This window comes from Myotis yumanensis, unplaced genomic scaffold, assembly GCF_028538775.1.
Source record: "Myotis yumanensis isolate MYYU_CA2020_CCGP unplaced genomic scaffold, mMyoYum1.0.hap1 SCAF_16, whole genome shotgun sequence".
Taxonomy (NCBI): domain Eukaryota; kingdom Metazoa; phylum Chordata; class Mammalia; order Chiroptera; family Vespertilionidae; genus Myotis; species Myotis yumanensis.
Genome location: NW_027223767.1, coordinates 28,599,764 through 28,619,793, shown reverse-complemented (window position 1 = coordinate 28,619,793; position 20,030 = coordinate 28,599,764). Strand labels below are relative to the sequence as shown.

General features: G+C 39.9%; 1 protein-coding gene across 3 annotated transcripts; it reads left to right on the top strand.

Annotated features, from left to right (window-relative positions):
- The first annotated feature begins 1,388 nt into the window (after nucleotides 1-1,388).
- Nucleotides 1,389-19,572, top strand: SRSF1 (serine and arginine rich splicing factor 1). Of its 3 annotated transcripts, XM_070394716.1 has the most exons (5): nucleotides 1,391-1,721; nucleotides 2,142-2,326; nucleotides 2,675-2,847; nucleotides 3,048-3,234; nucleotides 3,603-4,451. In XM_070394716.1, the coding sequence occupies exons 1-5, from the start codon at nucleotides 1,528-1,530 to the stop codon at nucleotides 3,623-3,625; spliced, it is 762 nt and encodes a 253-aa protein (XP_070250817.1). In that variant the 5' UTR covers nucleotides 1,391-1,527; the 3' UTR covers nucleotides 3,626-4,451. The 3 variants fall into 3 exon arrangements, with proteins under 3 accessions (XP_070250819.1, XP_070250817.1, XP_070250820.1); XM_070394718.1 differs by lacking the exons at nucleotides 3,048-3,234; nucleotides 3,603-4,451 and adding an exon at nucleotides 19,366-19,572 and having other exon boundaries at nucleotides 1,389-1,721; XM_070394719.1 differs by lacking the exon at nucleotides 3,048-3,234.
- Nucleotides 19,573-20,030: the final 458 nt, after the last annotated feature.

Genomic DNA, 20,030 nt, shown 5'->3' with positions numbered 1-20,030 from the left:
CCCTGAACTTAACAAAATCAGAAATTATTGCATTAATTCAAACAGACAAGAATAAATCAAAGCAAATTCAATTTTCTTATTTTTCTGGAATGAAAGTGTCCTGAAATTAAACAGCACTCTGACTTAACATTAATCAACAGAAGATGAACCTGAATAAATCTAAATTGATGGATGAATATTTGAACAGAAAGAAAATATGCTCAGTAAATAACTATTGAATGAAAATAATACCTGCAATGTAAGAAAAATTCTCATCTCTTCTGCTACTAACCGAATAGGACAGCACTAGAAACTGAATAAATTTGTTAAAATTGTGTCCTTTTTGGTCAGCTTCTCATTTAAAAAATTATCAGGTTCTTGTCTTTTTAATTAAAAGCTCATTTTCAAAAAGTACCATTGAAGGATAATCTCTAAAATTTTCAGAGGTTATTTCCCCTTTTGGGATCTACAGGCCCTTTTAAGAATCTGATTAAAATTTCAAATCCTCTTTACAGAAGAAAGTACGCGCACATATACACATAATTTTGGAAACCATCATAGAGGGTACAAGGACTACCAAACATTTGTAAAATGCAATCAACTTTTAAAACTAATAATGCCCTTCTTCTAAACCATCTATTTTTTTCTATCTCAAAGGCACTTTGGATTTTGAATATTCTTGTGTTCCCTTATTTGTGTGTGTGTGTGTTGTCTTCTTTACTGTGACTTCTGGGATGATCAGAATCAAATTTGCAATCCATCTCTAGGAATTTACCGGGCTATTACTGCGGATATTTTGTGTACTGACTTTATCCATGACCCTTATCTTAACGCTCCTTCCTTATTTTCCCATTCCCCTGGATTTCTTCAGTTTCAATCATGTCTTATGGTATCTCTGCAAACTGCCTCATATCCCTGGGGCAGGAAGACAGTCACCCCTTGACTCCTGATCGAATCCAGTGTAGCGCCACTCCTGCACTCGGCGCACTCTCCGAGGATGCCCGGGTTTCCGGAACAGCCGACGCGTCCCTCGGACTCCGCCCCCGGGAGTCTTTCCCGCCAAAGGCCGTTACCGCCGCAGAGCATGGTGGGACAGGCTCTAGGGTAGGTTTCACCAATTGTTTTCAAGGCGCCTAGTTGCTCTAAAAGGCTTTTTCCTGAGAAAATTATCTCTTAAGACTCGACAGGGGTTAATAATCCTTTAACGAAGGCTCTGTATTTTTTTTTATCAAAAGCTAGCCACTCCCTAATCAAACTACTGGCAAATCGGAAACACAGGGAACTTTTTTCCCTTCGCGCGGAGGGTGACGTCGCGCGTACGTGAGCGTACTTTCGCAGGCCCGTTACGCCCTTGCGCGTGCGCACTGAAGTCAAATAGCTGCTTCCTCCCGCTGCTCTTCTTCCCTCCCCCCATATCCGTGCGCCGAGTAGATAAAGGCGCCATTTTGGAGGGGCCGCGGGAGCCGAGGTGTCGCTGCAGGTTCGCTCTTCCGTGCGCTAAGCTTGGTGGGAAGGCCTGTTCTCGAGTCCGCGCTTTTCGTCGTCGCCATGTCCGGAGGTGGTGTGATTCGTGGCCCGGCAGGGAACAACGATTGTCGCATCTACGTGGGTAACTTACCTCCAGACATTCGAACCAAGGACATTGAGGACGTGTTCTACAAATACGGCGCTATCCGCGACATCGATCTCAAGAATCGCCGCGGAGGACCACCCTTCGCCTTCGTTGAGTTCGAGGACCCGCGGTGAGGCGACCTGGGGCTTGCGGCCTTGAGGAAATCGGTTGGAGTAGTTGGGGAAAGCTCCAAGGCCTTAATATTAGAGAGTGGGAGACCGGCTCCGAGGTAGGGGGCGAGACGCTATCGCCCATGCGGGAGTCGAGTAAGGAGCCGAGTCGGCTTGCCCTTTCTGGTGGCCGGGCCCCCGTGGAGGTTCCCGGAGCCGGCTCAGGCCCGGAGCGGGAAACTGGGGTTGCGGGCTGGTGTGGTGTCGGGGTCGGGAGCGCGGCGTGTTTCTGAGTGGGGGAGGGGCCATCGCTATTATGCGGCGCATGTGAGCGCTTCCACCCCTGGTGCGCATGTGCGGGGGGCCGCTAGGGCCCGGCTGAGTTCGCTGCCCCTGCGGGTCCTTTTTTCTGAGCCCTCTTGCGCTCTGTGATCACGCAGAGACGCGGAAGACGCGGTGTATGGTCGCGACGGCTACGATTACGATGGATACCGTCTGCGGGTCGAGTTTCCTCGAAGCGGCCGCGGTACCGGCCGAGGCGGCGGCGGGGGTGGAGGTGGCGGAGCACCCCGAGGCCGCTATGGCCCCCCATCCAGGCGATCTGAGAACAGAGTGGTTGTCTCTGGTGAGTTTACTGTTAAATATGTGTTGATGAGAAGGGACAGAAACTACTTTTAAGTTTTCCCCGCGTGACTAGTTTAACAAATGCAAGTCTTTATGCTAGGTCTTAAATTACTTTAGTTTCTTGTTTAGAAACTAAGCTAAGATTATTTTAATGGAGGTTTGTCGAATTAGATGGCGGTACCTAGAAAATGAAGATCCTTACTTTACAAATAATTTTGGGCTCCGGTCTCTAGAATCTTAGCTCTTTACCCATGATCTTAAATGTAATCATTAATTATAAAGTAGTCTTTGTTCTAATGTAAATTTTAAATTTAGGGTAGTTGGTGTTGAAAAAAAGTCACTTTTTCAGGACTGCCTCCAAGTGGAAGCTGGCAGGATTTGAAGGATCACATGCGTGAAGCAGGTGATGTATGTTATGCTGATGTTTACCGAGATGGCACTGGTGTCGTGGAGTTTGTACGGAAAGAAGATATGACCTATGCAGTTCGAAAACTGGATAACACTAAGTTTAGATCTCATGAGGTAGGTTATACACTTATTTTTTTCTTTGGCCAGAATTGGATACAGTGGTCTTAACAGTGGATTTTTTCAGGTAAGATTCAGGCAAGGGTGTCCAAGTAAAGTGCCAGATTTCTGGTTTTAGCTACATTGTACTCATTCAGCATGCCTGAACACAGGTAAAAGCTTAGATCTTTCAATCGAAAGTTCTGTCTATTCAATAGGGAGAAACTGCCTACATCCGGGTTAAAGTTGATGGGCCCAGAAGTCCAAGTTATGGAAGATCTCGATCTCGAAGCCGTAGTCGTAGCAGAAGCCGTAGCAGAAGCAACAGCAGGAGTCGCAGTTACTCCCCAAGGAGAAGCAGAGGATCACCACGCTATTCTCCCCGTCATAGCAGATCTCGCTCTCGTACATAAGATAATTGGTGACACTTTTTGTAGAACCCATGTTGTATACAGTTTTCCTTTACTCAGTACAATCTTTTCATTTTTTTAATTCAAACTGTTTTGTTCAGAATGGGCTAAAGTGTTGCATTCTTGTGTAATATCCCCTTGCTCCTAACATCTACATTCCCCTCATGTCTGGTAAATTGTATTTTAAGTGATGTCGTAGACAGGATTGTTTAAATTTAGTTAATTCTCCATTCTCTTCAGACTGTGATATTGTGCAAATGTCTATTCTCTGGTTTGTGTGAACGGGGATGTTGGGGGTGTTTGTGGTTATCTTACCTGGGGAAGTTCTTATGTTTATCTTGCTTTTCATGTGTCTTTCTGTAGACATATCTGAAGAGATGGATTAAGAATGCTTTGGATTAAGGATTGTGGAGCACATTTCAATCATTTTAGGATTGTCAAAAGGAGGATTGAGGAGGATCAGATCAATAATGGAGGCAATGGTATGACTCCAAGTGCTATTGTCACAGATGAAATTGGCAGTATTGACCTTATACTAAAAGGCAAGCGTTAAAAATGATATATATGCATCTACCTTAAAACACTTGCAAACATCTTATGCAGTTATCTTTACCTACAATTGCTCTGCTCTTTAAACCTTGGCAATTGTGGAAAAATTATATTGCCCATTTGTAACAGTTTATTTTGCTCCCTTCCCCCCTTTTTTTGTTTTAATAGGGACTAATGTGGGAAGAACTGGCTAATTTGTCACAGTGCTTAGTTACAACTGTTAATGTGTGACCTGCTGTTGGTGTACATGTGGGTACAGGGTGTCTTTAATTCCAACCAGATAGAGTATAATATCAATACTGCTAAATCTGCATGTCCTCTGTGTGACTGATATAGCGTTGCTATTTCATTTTTTTAAGACAAAATGAAAGCAAATTATAGAATTCCAACATATTGGTGTAGATAATCTAGTTGGGAATATACTTTTAAGTATCATCTTCCCCTTTAAACTATATTCATAATTGACTCATGTTTAAAACACTTTAATTTACAAATTAAATTGCAGATGGGAGCATTAGATTTAGTTTAGACTTAGGTGGGTAACAATACCAGTAAACTTTTCAAATACATAACTTTTTGCAACCACAAAACCTGTAATAACGCTGTACAGTAACAAGTGTTGGCATTATCAGTTGAACTGTAAATATAAAATGCTTCTTCCAATTAGTCTCTATGATGATTAAGTTTCTAAAGTTTATCTGAACACCATTCAGAAACTTGTTTTGGGGAATTTGATAGTTATTGATGTACATCTGTTAAACTGATGACAGACATAACTCATCATTCCCCAGAAACCTTTTTTGATTACAGTATCTAACATTTTGCCTCCTCTTTTTTGGTTTTGCTGGTTATAAAGGTTTGGATTGGAGAGGGCTCACTGGATCCCAATCCTTGGAGCTGGATCATTGGATTCAAATCATAATGTGGATAGGATAGGGAGGATGAATTACAAGGATTCATGGAGCGGGATCAGATTACCAGGAACATAGGAGTGGATTCCTGCCCCAACCAAACCGCATTCGTGTGGATTTTTTTTTTTTTATTCAACTTAATTGGCTATTCCAAAGATTTTTTTTCTTCCTATTTTTGACGATTGGAGCCCTTAAGATGCACGATGGAATTGTGTTTTGCATTTTTTGGTAAAAGGAGCAAAGCGAGGACCTGGAGATATACGCTGGAGCAATCTCCTTGGAAGGATTCAGCACGAGTAGATGGTAAACACTTAAAGGGGAAAAGGGGGGGGGTTTGTTTAAAATAGTAAATCAGTAAGTCATTTCTAAATTTAAAGAAAACGAAATTGGAGTTGAAGAATAAGTAGGTTTCCAATTGGCTGTTGCCGGTTTTCTTTTGAAAAATAAACGTTTTTTAAAAAACTATGCATGGTTGTCCTTTTTCCTCTTCTAAGATTTTAACTGGGAGACTATCAGTTAATACTTTAAATGATAAGATTCTGACTTGCATTTATGTGTTAGTAAATTAAAGGTTCTTGAAAGGTAATTTATTGGTATCAAGCAATTCTTGTTAATTGTAAAAATATTCAGGGGAAGAGAAGAAAGGGTGAGAAAGGCAATTGTGTATGTAACATATGGTGAATGATGGGTGATCTATCTCTGAAAGATAAATTTCCAATACTTTGATAATAAAAAAGTTATTAAAATGTATAGATGCTGCTTATTTTTGGTGATCATCTAGTTAAGATAGGCTTTTATACAAAATTTGAGTGATGACTGGTAAATGTTAACTTGGTGGTAGCCTTTGAGATTCTCCATGAAACTCATCTCAAAAATTGGTAAGTATTAAATGTTTACATTCAGCACAGATTAGAGTTCTCAACACAATTCACTTCCTTTTTGAAATGTGAATAGTACACCCGAAGAATAACTGCTTATTCGAGTTAATTGTTGCTGATGAAAAGCTGATCATTCTTTAGAATTTTGCCTTGTAAACCCCTCTCAAACATAAGGTTATTATTCTGTATCCAAAACATGTCAAAGCAGTGATTATATCTTGTATTCTACCAGTTTTTGTGTCTTTTTACTTGATAGGCCCTTGGTTTTAAATTTTTAATTTGCTTGAGTTAGAGAGGATTTTAACCTAAAATTCTTCATCTGATTTCCTAATAGCTATTCACAGCCATCAAACCATTCTTTTTCTGCACCCAATTAAATTTTAACATTTCCCTTGGGTGCTAGTGATATTTGGAAGCTGAACTTAAGACAACTGTTCAGGTAACATGATTTAAAACTATGAAAACTAAAAATCTTGGTAGAGGAGGAAATGGGCCCCAAGATTTGCATAAGGTCACCTAACTAATACATGTAAATGAACACTGGAATGTTAGGAAGAGCGATATTCAAAACTAGGATTCCACTTGAAATATTAAGTAAAGCAACTGGTATAGATTTATTAAGGAAGTTTATGTAAATTCAAAATAGGTTCAAGAAGCAGAAAGATTGATTAAAGTTATGTTTCTCATTCAATTATTAACCAGGCTTGACACTGCTTACGAGATCAGGCGTTTTTAGGGTATGACATTTAATTTTGGAATGGTAAATGGGTAAATTTAAGCCTGATTTCGTTTGTGTTTACTGAACATTTTGATAACAGGATCAAAATGAAAATTGCCTTCACTCAAGGTTGAGTACATTTAAGCTAAGTTGAAAGATGTGCTCTACTAAAACTTTTAGTTTGAACTCCAGGGTGGAAACAAGATAGGCTGTTTGAAGATTAGAAAGGGCAATGTATTAGCAAATTACAGAGGGGCACAGGTTTTGCAGTTAAAAGCAAGACAGCTAAAAGTTGTGAGGGGAGATCCCTGTTTTTTTCAGTCTTAGGAGAATGGCCCTTAAACCTCTACCCGTATTGGCAGCTATTAGAAGAAAGCCACCCTTTTGGAAACTAAAAAAGTTGGCTTGAATTTTCCACCTTTTCTCCCTATTTGTCTCCTCTTAGAATATTACAGGGAGCCTATAATTAGTTTGTTATTTTCTAACCAAGGAAAAACTTAAGTCTAAGAAGCACCTATTTTTCATAACATCAGATTGAGTAACCCATCTTGCTGTTCAGCCCACATGCTGGAAACAAAAGGTAAGAAACCCATTTTCTGATTCCTATTTGGGATCTGAATTTTAAGAATTAAGCTATGTTTAATTTCTTAATGTTTGGAGTATGAACAGATTTCCCTTGTTTAAAATATTTTACTAATTTTTACACTTTAATACATTTCTAGTGCATATATCCACTCGTGCTTAAGTGCAATGTGATTCTAGAATTTCAACTTTTAGTTTTGTCTTTGAAACATCTTGCTCATTAGGGCTGGTGTTTCTAAGTTTCTGTGAAGATGAATTTACATGTGCCTTTTTGCTTTGTATATGAAGTAGTAAATACACTATCAAAAGTAGTTATTAAAAGGAGAGAAATTAGGTTGAGGTTCTATTGTAACATAACCATCCTTTGGTTAAATTTAATTCTATTACTGTATTGAGAATGCAAAGGCAGGAAATGGCTTCACAGTTTCTTATCCAAAAAACATTGAAAACTGATTTTGTTGGACTAATGTAAAACCTGACAAAAATTAGTGTTTTCATTTTGTACTTAACTGTGACTAATTTGTCTTCCTGCAGAAGTACTGATGTGTGTCATAGTTACCATGGGGTTTGCTGAGGGTTTTATGTTTTATATAGGGTCTGTATGCCATATCTTTGTAAGTAGGCTCTGAATTTCACATACATTTGTCTTCAAGAGTTTGGAAAGGGGATTATAGAACTATAATAGGATACGTAAGGCTAAAGATTGTGTAACTTTGGATGTGATTAAAAACAAACCTGTTACTGTGGATATTTTATTAAGTGGTAGAAGTTCCCCAACTTAGGCTGAGGTGGCCAGAAGAAAAAAAAAGGTATGACTCAACATTGTATATTCTGTTGCTATAGTGGGTTCAAAACATTTGTATTCCACTGAAGGAAATAGTTTGCCATCTTAGTGTATACAGTGGAATACTGCATTCTTTTAGGGTAGTTTTTTTCTTTCTAGTACTTTATTTTTAGGAGCACTAATCATTCTGGTCCTATAGAAATAGCTGGAATTGGCTTGAAGTAAAAAATTATAAGGAAACATCTCTTCATATTGTCTATAGAACAAAGTCATGCTGGCAAAGACTTATCTTTTTTTCTTTTACAGACATTTTAAATATAGGTGCAATAAGTCAGAGTATACTTAAATCAGCACTGTTCTTGTGAATGAGGACTTTAGGGGTGCTTCTTCCTAGCTTTGAAAGCTATACTTAACCCTGATTGTGATTTTTATAGTGATCAAGGAAAGGAATTTTTTTTTTTTTTTTTACTATTGCAAAAATCACTTGGTGCTTCTGTAGTACATAGCAAATAAATTAGTCTGACTTCATGCAGAAGTTAATTTAGGCAGAATAACCTCATAATAGGTTATCAGGGGGAGAGGTTATTCATGCTTTGCTTAGGAGGTTACTATTTAGGTAGGTATGAAACACAGTCAAAACAACACTTTAAGTTCATCTGAGTTGTCATCTCTTTAAAAGTACCAAGGAGTTAACCTCAACAACCAGGTTATAAAGTACTCCTGCTACCATACAACTTAAAAGTGTCACCTATCAACTGTTGATATCAATGTGAAGGTGGTAGAAATTGAGAGCCTGTGAGCAAAATGTCCAATTGTAGGGATGCTAAATATCTTAAGGTGATTAAAAAAAACCCCCCCACAATATTTCACTTTCCAAGGGGAAATCACTTAACCACTAGAGGGAGCTATGATGCAAAAGCAACAGGAAATTATCCCTATTGTAAAGGATCCATACAGCAAGGTGGAAACCAACTATCTAAATAGTGTATATATAAGCTCCAAAGTTAGAGATTGGTTCTTTTTTGGGTAAGTTTTCTTCCTGTAACTTTACCTCTGTCTTCTTATCTGTTGGGCAAAATCATTTCCCTTTTCAGCTTCTGGATCCATTTAGGTTTTGAATAGAGCTTAATTTCACGAGTACCAAGCTTATATAAACCAGGAAAAAATTCTAGATCTTAGGAGAAAATGCTGAAGACATGAATCTGCTTGTTTTCTGCCACCCTGTACATCTTCAGGTATGGAATAGTAAGGCCCTAGAGTGTAAGAATTGGATGGAATAGATAATGCTGGGGGGCGGGGGGGGGGGGGAGTCTTGGAATAAAATTGGTCATATACTACCAAAAAATGAATATGCTTTCAGAAGCCTTTAGTTTTTATGGCATGAAACAGTTTCTGGAGTGACCTTATTTCTTGGCATTAATTGTTACTGATTGTCTTTAAGAACTGCAAGTCAGGTTGGCTATTTATGTTTTCCTGTTTTCTGGGCCTTATGTAAGTAGGCACAGAGTAGTATCTTTTGACAAAAAGTATATGTTTCTCTTGATATGTTTACTTAGTGCCATTTTATTTTATTTTAAAGTTGAAAATTATTGGGGAGTGGTACTTCAGCATTTGTCACTCATATCTCCCTTCCCCAACTTTACATTGCAAAAATGTAAAGGAAACAAATTTCAACTTGCCTCCTGTTTAAATTGTCACTAAGAATACTGTATTACAGTTTCTTAGCCTCACTTGGTCTAATTTAGTCAACGAAATGAATATGGGAGCAATGCCTCAAGTAGTACTGAAGAAATTACCTCTGAAAATTTTTGGCACACCCATCAAACAGAATCATTCCCTTGCATGTTGGCACAGACTTTATGTATGTGCTCTAGTATAGCATATGTCACCTGGCTGGCTTTCTCTGTCCATCTACCTCAACTTTCTTGGTTCATGAATTTTTATTTTCTAAGGAATAAAAGCAGTATGTGGCACATGATAAATACTTAATTGAAAAAGTACTATTGGTCCTTAGTGTTACCATACACCTGTCTTCTAACAGGGAATAACCTCTCATCCCCTTTCCTCCTAGGTATGTAGCACAATGCTATTACACTGAATAGACACTTAAAAGATGAATTATTAAATTGCTTTGGAAAAGAAACATAGAAAATTGAATTCCTTTTCTGAGTATCTTAAATTGGGTGAGGAACCTTTTTTTTCTGCCAGGGGCCATTTAAAACATCATTCCCGGGCCGTACAAATTACCAACTTAAAAATTAGCTTATATTTGGTCAAACATTTAACTTACCCCTAATCCCTTAGCAGGGCCAGACCAAATGATTTTTCGGGTCAAACTTGTTCCCCACCTGTCTTAAATAAAGAACCAGTAAATGTAGGTCTCAATTTTAAGTTGGGACTAAATCCCTATACAAGTTATACTTACTGTGCATTAGAACTAAATATTTAGAACATTTTCCATATTGTGACCTAGAGTGTTTCTAATTATTTTTGAAGACATTAAAAAATTTTTTTGTATCACTAATTCTTGGCCACAGTACCATTGTATCTAACTTAAGCTAGACTATAGAGATGTGTTTTCTTGTCAAATGGAGTTCTTTAAAATTCTGTTTGGATTTGTCTTCCATCTCCATTTGCCATATCAGCATCCTTGTCTGTGCATCCAAATTTATTACTAAAATGTCTTACCTTATTTCACTGACTCCAGTCTCTATCCTGGCCATTAAGTCTGATCTTCCTAAAACATGTCACTTCACCTAATATGAACCAATGGTTTATAGTCTACCTTTTAAATTTATCACTATTCTCAATCACATCTTCCCCTGCTCTGATTGATCTGGCAAATACTGACCATGCTTGTTTTTGCTTCTGTGTACTTACGTTTTCAGACTTCTTCCTTCCCCCCACTTTAGCAGTCACCTGCAGCTTTAAATCCTGGTCATCCTCAAAGTTCATTTCTGCAACTATGAAAAATAAGCTGCTAAACCCAAATAATAGCTGTCTTCTCTGATGCATTTAGTCTCACAATTTATTACTGTGGAATGTTTTGTGTTAATTTTTCATGCCCTATGGAATTTTTGTAATATTTGTATTTCCCAATGAGCCAAATGCAATGCTATCAGTTTAATAAATGTTGATTGAACAAGATGGAAAGAACTTAGTACTTCTTAAAGCAAAGCACTGTATAGAAGCCCATCTCACAAACTACTGGTTAACTGGATGGATTATTGGAGAAAAATTTTAATTCTAACATTGCCTAAGATAATTTCTTCTTAGTGAGGAAGTGCAAATTAATTTAAATGCTAACCTAAGCCAAGTATAATTGGAAAAGAGCTCCCCCAAAAAAGTCTTGCAAAGTTAAAAATAAAGTTTTGCTGCACAAAGTGCACACTTTGAGTATAGATCAAGAATTGATGCCATTGTTTTATAAAAGAATAGTTCCCTTTTTTTTAATTTATTGATTTTTCACAGAGAGGAAGGGAGAAGGATAGAGAGCTAGAAACATCGATAAGAGAGAAACATCAATCAGCTGCCTCCTGCACATTTCCTACTGGAGATGTGCCCGCAACCAAGGTACATGCCCTTGACCGGATTCGAACCCGGGACCCTTTAGTCCGCAGGCTGACACTCTATCCACTGAGCCAAACCGGTTAAGGCAAGTAGTTCCTTTTTAAAAAATATGTTGTTGGTTTCAGAGAAAAAGGAAGAGGGAGAGAGAGAGGAATATCAATGATACAGATTCATGGATCAGCTGCCTCCTGCATGCCCCACACTGGGGATTGAACCCACATGTGCCCTGACAGGAATTGAACCAACAGTGTCCTCCTGGTTCATAAGTCAACCCTCAACCACTGAACCACACCAGCCAGGCAATAGTTCCTTTTTTTGCTGTTTCCTCCTGGGTCTCCTTTTCCCATCATTCTTAAGCTTAATTATTACAGAACAAAGTCTTAAATCACTTCCGAATTCAGTGGTCCTGTCACTGAGGGTTCCTGCAGATTTCTCAATGTGATTATATCATTTTGGTTCTTTTTTTAACGAGTTACTCCATAAAGGGATTCAGATATAAAGATTTACATAGACTGAAGAAACCAGATGATAATATTGTTCCAGGCCAGGAACCCTGATTTTTAGGCTTATAGAGGAACTAGCTTAAGCAGTTCTCAAAGCCAAGAGACTTCAGCAAACATTTAACACACAACACCCAAATCCTATAAGCACCCCCATTTTCTGGCCCTTAAAAATTGTTCTACCCTTTCCTGATCAGTTAAAGTACAATTCTTGGACTAATTGCACTATTTGTTTTGCTTGCTTTGGCATGTTTATATAGTGACACGTAGTTCATACACTTAATGAACTCTAAGCTGTTGTCTTAGTATATGTGTTGCATTTCCCTCAACTACATGGTAAACCTTCAGAGCAAGGACTGTTAACTTTCTAACACTTTTTTCAAGATGTCTAGTATCCTAGTACACACTTTAATAAGTGTGAATATGTAAATAGATTCATGAAATCCTAGGCAGGTGTACCCCATAGCTTAGATCTCATATGTAGTGTGGTCCTCCGATCAGATTGGGTTTATTCCCAAAGTAGTGACTTTGCTGCCTTTTTTAAATGGAAAACTTCAAGGAGAAAATGCAAGGACTTGGGATAAAAATACCTTCTTTTTTTTAATCCTCACCTAAGGAATTTTTCCCATTGCTTTTTAGAAAGAGTGGGGGGCTTGGGCGGGGGATGGGAGGGTTGAGAGAAACTGATTCGTTGCCCCCCACATTCATTCCTACCAGGGCTGGGGAATGTTGTTTGAGACCCTTCAATGGGTGTCTGATGCTCTAACCCACTGAGCCACACCAGCCAGGGCAAAAAAAAAAAACCCTTTTTCTTACTGAAAATAATAGCTGAAAGTACTTTGATTAATTTTAATCCTCAAATAGTATTAGCCTCATTTTGCAGTTTGAGGAAATAGGCTCAGAGATGATAAAGTGGCCTAGAACTTGAATTCAAGTCTCCTGGTGACAAGTTTTTGTTTTACTACTGCATTGTTTTTTTAAAGCCAGCCAGTCATTTCCAGTGGGGAGGTTAGGGGGATTAGTTTTAGAACATAGCTTGTAATATCCACCTGATGCCACCAGGGTGTCCCATGGTGCTGTCTGATTCATTTTTAATCCTGGTTTCTGGGGGCAGTTCCAAAGCAGGAGTTAATCTAGTCACAGTGGCCATAACCCGGAGCCCAGCAGCCAGAAAGTGATGTGTTTAGCTCCCTGGCTTTCCAGTGTGCAGTGCACAGCCAGAATCAGAGAAGCCCTTACCCTCTTTTGACCCCTACTCATCAGGGTGGCACCACAAAAGGACAGTAGGTCATGCAGTGGCCAGAGCCTGGCTAGCACTCTAGCTAGACAGCAGCCCTACTAAGAAATGTAGCATAGAAACAACTGGGTAAATGTCTATAAACACCTGCATTTGTTTTGGTAACTATATTTACACAAATTTGTATTAGTAAAATAGATCCACGACATAAAACCAGATTGAATTGCTTTATCACTGCAGGTTAGATAGCTTTTAAGTCAATGTGTGGTAACTTTCCAGTTTGCAGTAAACGTCTGCATTACACTTAGCCCTGAGTATTCAGCCTTGGAGGTGTCAGGTGTGAGATTATGATTTTATATATATATACACATACATACACACACACACACACATATATACATACACACACACATATATATTTTAACTGATTTCAGAGGGAGAGAGAGAGAAATACCAATGATGAGAATCATTGGTCAGCTGCCTCCTGCACATACCACAATGGGATCAAGCTCACAACCCAGGCATGTGCCCTTGACCAGAATCAAACCTGGGACCCTTCAGTCCACAGGCTGACAGTATCCACTGAGCCAGACCGGCTAGGGCGGCATCAGTTTCTATATTCTGCAATCCTGGGTGACAGTTCTGTGTCAGAGCTAACACTTATGTGAGAACCAATAAAGTGAAGGCTTGATTTAATATTAAGACGACAAATAGCCCCTTTTAAAAAGTTGCTTCCTTCCTAGTGCTCTTTAAGCACTTTGTGCAAATGTCTAAATTACTTTTCTTTACTGGAGGAGATTCTGAAAAGTATTTCCAGTGACTAGCACAGTTTCTGGCATTCAATGGGTGCTCAATAAATATGTTTACTGAAATAGCAAAACCATAATAGTTACAGAATAGTTCTACACATGAGCTATTTTTTAAGGAGAGAGTCCACATTAAGGGGTGTCTTTGTTTTGTCTTCAAACTGATTAGAATATATTATGAACTAGGAAGTTAGTCTTTCAAAATCTTGTCAATCTTAGTTGTAATTAGTGCAGCCTGAACTGGGGGCTTTATCTGAGCTGATTCTCTATATATCATCCATGCTATATCTCTAGGACCAAGTGTTTACCAGGTGGCACTTGGATCCACCAGGAGATACTTACTAAATTAAACATTAATTGGAGATGTTGGACTTGTGCCTTCCCCCTCCTCCTCCCTCCCTGTTTTCCCAGGAGAATTTCCATCCCAAAATTCTGATTTTAAGATCACTATGGAATAAATCACAAACCTCTAGTAGTCAAGCTTCCCTTTCAATTGTCTTAGTTCTGGTGAAGAGGGCTAATCAGATTATTAGTACCAACTTGGATCCCTGGTCGGCAAACTCATTAGCCAACAGAGCCAAATATCAACAGTACAACGATTGAAATTTCTTTTGAGAGCCAAATTTTTTAAACTATATAGGTAGGTACATTGTTATTAACTTAATTAGGGTACTCCTAAGGCTTAGGAAGAGCCACACTCAAGGGGCCAAAGAGCCACATGTGGCTCTCGAGCCGCAGTTTGCCGACCATGGGCCTAGGTGATCAGAGTAACTGCCCCAGCATAATAACTGTGTGTATGGGACATTTATAAGGATTTCTTCAGGCAAAAGGCAGAAATAATATGTATCCCAACTCCCAGAATATCTGTTTCTGGGATTAGTTTATACCTTTATGCTCAGGAAGCGTTTTCACTGGCTTGGATTCACTACTTGCCATCTGCTTTCTAAGCATTCACTGCTGAATGAAAGGGGAGAGAAAGTAAAAGGGGAGGGGGAGGAGGAGGGAGCTAGAAAAAACAAGAGGAAACAGCTGGGGAGCTGGGTTGGGGCTGTGCTTATGTAAGATCAGTGAAACAAAGTTAGCAGGGACAGGGTCAGGCCTTGGGGGTAGAGAGCTAATTCTGTCAACTAGTTGAGTAGGGCCTTGCTTTGTTAGACTAAAGTTACTTCAAAGGAAAAATCCAGATGTTCTGAATCTGACCGTTTTCCCTGTGTACCATCCTAAATTGTTTATCGAATCAAAATCTATCCTGCCCTCTAGGAATTCTGGTCCTCTTTAGGTCTAGCAGAGAGCTTGATGCCACTGCTCAGGCAACCAAAGGTGAAATGCTTCTAGTAGTATTGCTGTTTTATTGACAGCCTGAGGAGGAAATGAGTACAGTTGTTGTCCCTCCGTAGAGCTTACCAGGCCCCTGTATCTGCTTTTATGCCAGGACCCAATGACTGTAGAACTTTAGGCAGCTTCTAGTTCAGAGACTTCTCAGGGTCAAGAAACATCTTTACAGGAATTAATTCCCTCTCTTGGAATCTTAGCCAGCCTTTATGCTGTCTTGGCCTGTGTCCCATCTCTTGGCATTGCTTTCCAGAATGGAGCAGACTTCCTAAAGCTTAGTCTAGGTAGTCTGGTGATAATCACATCAGTCTTAGGTCACCACACTCCCTTCCCTCACTCAGATTCCTCAACACAGGTTTCAGTAGTTCTTGTTCCCTTCAACTGAGGAATGGAGGGATCCTCAGTTGAAAATCAGATTTATCCAATGAAGCTTTTAAAAAATCTAAGCCAATGAAAGGGAGAGGAAGGAGTATCAGAAAAACAGAGCCAGAAACAAAATCCTTCCCGAACTCTGAACTATCCCCAAATTTGGTATGATGAAGACACTGAATAGCTGTTTCTATTGGAGTTTGGGTAAAGAGGATTCACTTGATATATCTATGGTTTTGCTCTCCCCCTACCTACACTTCACAAGAGCATTTACAAGTAGTAATTTAAAAAAAATTTTTTTTGCCAATAGCATTTTTCTGATAATGTAGATGGATAGCACAATACTGGTTAGTGTCATTACATCCCTCTTAACCAGTGGAATGTATTTGAGTTGGAGGCTTTAGCTATACTGTAAAAAGCTTTACTTCTGTACCAGAATAACTTTATGCAGGGATTTAAGTTATTTTTGACAATTAGCCGATTTTTGGGTTTGTTTTTTATTTCAGAGGAGGGGAGAGGGAGAGCAAGCTAGAAACATCAATGATGAGAGAGAATCATTGATCAGCTGCCTCCTGCACGCCCGCAACTTGGGCATGTGCCGTTGGGGATTGAACCTGGGATCCTTCAGTCTGTAGGCCGACGCTCTATCCACTGAGCCAAACCAGCTAGGGCAAACTGAGCTAAACTTTGTAGTTCGGTTCAGACCCAGCAAGTTTGAGTGATGTTTTAAGTATCAATTTTTTCAAGTTCAGCCTTTACCCTGGGCTTGGGGCATTTGAGGGCAGGGAGGAACAGGTGTCCAAAGGAGAAATGTTGGTGCCTGAGAGTATGTTTTCCAGTTGTATTGAATTTCTTACTTGGTGTATTTTTGACCTTAGTTTCTTTCCTTCTGGTGTCCTATACTATTTTGCTTACTATTTAGGAGCTGTAAAATGTCAGTATTTCTAATCAAATGCTTTCTGGATATAACTGATAGGCTTAGCATTGATTTATGGCAGCTTCTTTCAAGAAGCGTTAAGGTGATAAATGTGTTTCCGTGGCTTTGGATTTGTTTTTGGTATATTGGGTGTGTGCCCTTCTTAGAAACAGTAGAGTATTGAAGAACCCTCAACTACTAGTTTAACTAGGAAAATGGGTAGATTTGTTCCCTGTTCTTTTGTTCTCTGTGATTATTTTCCAGCTCTCAAGGAACTTAATAGTTATAGGGGGAAGGGGAGGGAAGAAGGAAGATCTTTATTGTTTCCCCTTCCTCACCTTCACAGTTAAAACAAAAATAACTGGTGATGCCACTTTAAGTAGTAGAATTCAAACAAAAACCCAACTTCTGACCACACGGGCCACAGACATTTGGCTTAAGCCCTCAAGTGTGTTTATGGAGCTTGGGTAGAGTGGAGGGGGTGGGAAGAGCACTTCTGCATTCCTCTCAAGGAGACTTGGTTGTTTTTGTTTGGAGGAGAGGGGTTTCCCTTTGGTCCGGTGTAAAGTGTGCTTCCTTTTCTCAATTGCATTGAGGCTGGAAATGAAGGATAACATTTCTGGTCACTTTTTTGGTATTTCTAAATGTTGTAGTCTTGGTTTTTACTAGATTTGTGAATTGTCAGTCGTCGCCTTTTTTTCATGAGTTAGTCCAGTATCTTGATAGTTTGAAGCTTCTTCTCACTAGATCTTCTCTACTGAAAGTTTGGATTTGATTTGTTTTTGGTTTGTTGAGTGGTCTTATGTGGGGACAGGTAATGAAGCAAAGATGCTTTCTATTCCTAGGATTCTAAATCTAATCCTAATCCTTAATGTACTCATAGGATTTAAAAGTCCTCTCCAATATAGGAAGGAAATATCCTGTTGCTTTTTAATGTTTGCTAAAAATTATCTTTAGAAAAGCTAATCTTAATAGGCATCTTCCTTTGTCATGTGTCATTAGCCTTTTAGCCACTTACCTTAGGGCTCTTTGAAGGAGAGAGGGATAAGGCATGAGGAAAAATTTGTCACCTTCAAAGGAAGAGGAATAGCCCTGGCCAGCAAGCTCACTGGTTAGAGAGTAGGCCTGCACACTGGAGGGTCTGAGGTTCCAGGGCAAGGTCGTCAAAGACACACACCTGGGTTGCAGGTCTGATCCCTGCTCCCCATTGGGGTGGAAGGCATCCAATTCATGTGTCTGTCACATCGAAGTTCCTCTCCCCTCCTCCCCTCTCCCTTTCACTTTCTAAAATCAATGGAAAAAATACCCTCACTCCTTGGGTGAGGATTTTTAAAAGAAAGGATTAATTAATTGGCTCTTATGCAGCTGTTAATGGGGAACCACTCAACACCAATAAAAACATTTACTGAGCTTCTGTTATATTCTAGGAAATACTCTTAAGCATTTAACATATATTTCTCATTTAATCCACAAATCACCCGTATAAGATAGGTATTTACTTTGTCCTCATTTTCCAGATGAGGAAACTGAGGCCTTAAAAGGTTGACAGGTTATACAATCTGGGGCAGGGGGATAAGGATGGTAAAGAGGACAGGGAGGGAATCTTGAGTTTTATTTGGGTGAATGTAGGCACAGTGTATTTTTTGCTTAGGTACCAAACATTTTAGTTATTCATCATATCTGAGGGTAATACTATTTATTCACTCACTGAACGTTATATACAATAATCAAGGTAAATTTACTGTCTTGAGACATCCCTAGTCTCTTTTTTCCCCCCATCCTTTGTCTTTTTACTGGACCCCAGTATGGTCTGTGGAGGGGCTCATTTTGTTTGTGATTAAAGATATTGTCTGTCCTAAGGATAAGCAGAAATGCCCCTTCTAAAAAAACAGTCTTTGATCTTACTGGTTTCATTATATTCCTCAAAACAGTTGGAGCTGATTGTTTTTGCATAATTGTTCTTAGGTTTAAAACTTCATCTTAATTTAGTAAGTGGTTAGACTTCCTTTTTAAGGGAGGGTTTGGGGAGCAATCAGGAATTCTGGTTTCACCTATGGACAGAGATAAAATTAGACATTTTCCTTAAGAAAAGTGTGATACTTCTGAATCCCAGCTCTTCAATAATGAGAACTGGACTGTTTTCACTTGACCTCTACTTCCTGTTAGTGGGAAACCCTCTCCAGCGGTGCTGGGAGAAAGTTGATGGAGAAAGTTTTCTAGATCCCAGGATAAGGTATTCAAGAGAGTCCCGCAATATTGTCATTAGAATAATGGTCTTCATTAAATACGAATTTTCACAATCTTGAAGCTCACTTTCACCACAGTTTGAAAGGCAACCAAGTAGGAGAGGCTACAGAGGGGAGGAGGAAACGAGATGAACTCCAGAGGCCAGAAAGAAGCCCATCTTCTTTACTGAATGAAAATGAAAGAACATGTAATGTCCAAGGCCAGAGCAAAAAGGTCTTAAATTAGTTAATTCCTTAGGTATCTTAATTCCCTCCCTATCTTGCATGCATACATAAACTTTAGGCTTCCTGATTCCTTTTTCTTTCCAAAGGAGACTAATGGACATTCATAGGAGACAAAGGACATGGGAGCAGTTTAGCTGAAGGAATGTATCAGAAACTTCATTTTCTGTCCCCTCCTGTCTTAGGCTGACTGGTTCCTGGATGTGTTTATCTGCTTCTGCTACTGATCCAGACTGCAGAACTCATTCCTCCCCGAGGCCTGCAAGCAGTAACCAATTGTGTATTCATGGGAAAAGTTGGAGATGGTGACCTTGATTAGAATGTGTCTGGAGAGGATGATAGGAGACAGTTGCTTACGAAAGATGTTGAAGTCTTGAATAGTGAGAAATTTTTTGTAAACCAGAATTTATAGAAATATCACTGATACGGCCTGCCCCCTCAATTCCTGCCACAGGAGACTTCTAGGGCTGGAGACACTTGTTTAATAGCTTGTCTATTCCCCATAGGTACCTCTATGTGAGAAAAGGATAGAAAACGTTCAGACATCATCCAGTACCAGTAGCAGTGACGCCTACACGGAAGACTTGGAACTGCAAACAGATGCTGGGGTCACCTCAGTGACATCTGACGCTGTCCAACCAGAAGTTCGATTTTTGTTTTGAGGGGTGAGGAAGCTGACTGTACTAACGGATTAAAATAATTTCTTGACTGCAGTTTCTCACTTGTTTTTATTTTTATTTTTATTTTTTGGCGGGAGAGGTGGTGGTGGTGGGGTAGAGTTTCACATCCTATCTGGAGTAAAGGGGAGGTTGGAAGCTCAGCCCTTCACCCAAGAATAACCCAGTTATGACATCTCCGCGTGGGAAGCGTTTCCTTCAGCACCGGGAGGATTTGAGGCTGCACCCGTGGGATTCCCTGCTCGAGCTGGAAGGCCGCGCAGAGTAGATGCGTATCACAGCGAGTGCGGGGTTCAGCTCGCTGAGAAGGACACCGGAGGGGAGACGGTGCAAGGGGCTTCCCCCAGTTTGGAGGCGGGGAGTGTGCTGCGCCTAAGGGACTGGGGAGCCGGTGGCCCCGGTGGCTGAGCCTTCCGCTGAGGGTCTGAGGTACGCGACACCGCCGGACACCGTGTCTGAGTCACGGGCGGCGGCCCAGCGGTGCCCAGCCAGCC

Excerpts from the sequence above, each read along its gene's own strand:
- SRSF1 (XM_070394716.1), top strand. The coding sequence starts at position 1,528 with ATGTCCGGAGGTGGTGTGATTCGTGGCCCGGCAGGGAACAACGATTGT. Across the intron at positions 1,722-2,141 it reads GTTGAGTTCGAGGACCCGCG|AGACGCGGAAGACGCGGTGT; the intron begins GTGAGGCGACCT and ends GTGATCACGCAG. Across the intron at positions 2,327-2,674 it reads GAACAGAGTGGTTGTCTCTG|GACTGCCTCCAAGTGGAAGC; the intron begins GTGAGTTTACTG and ends TCACTTTTTCAG.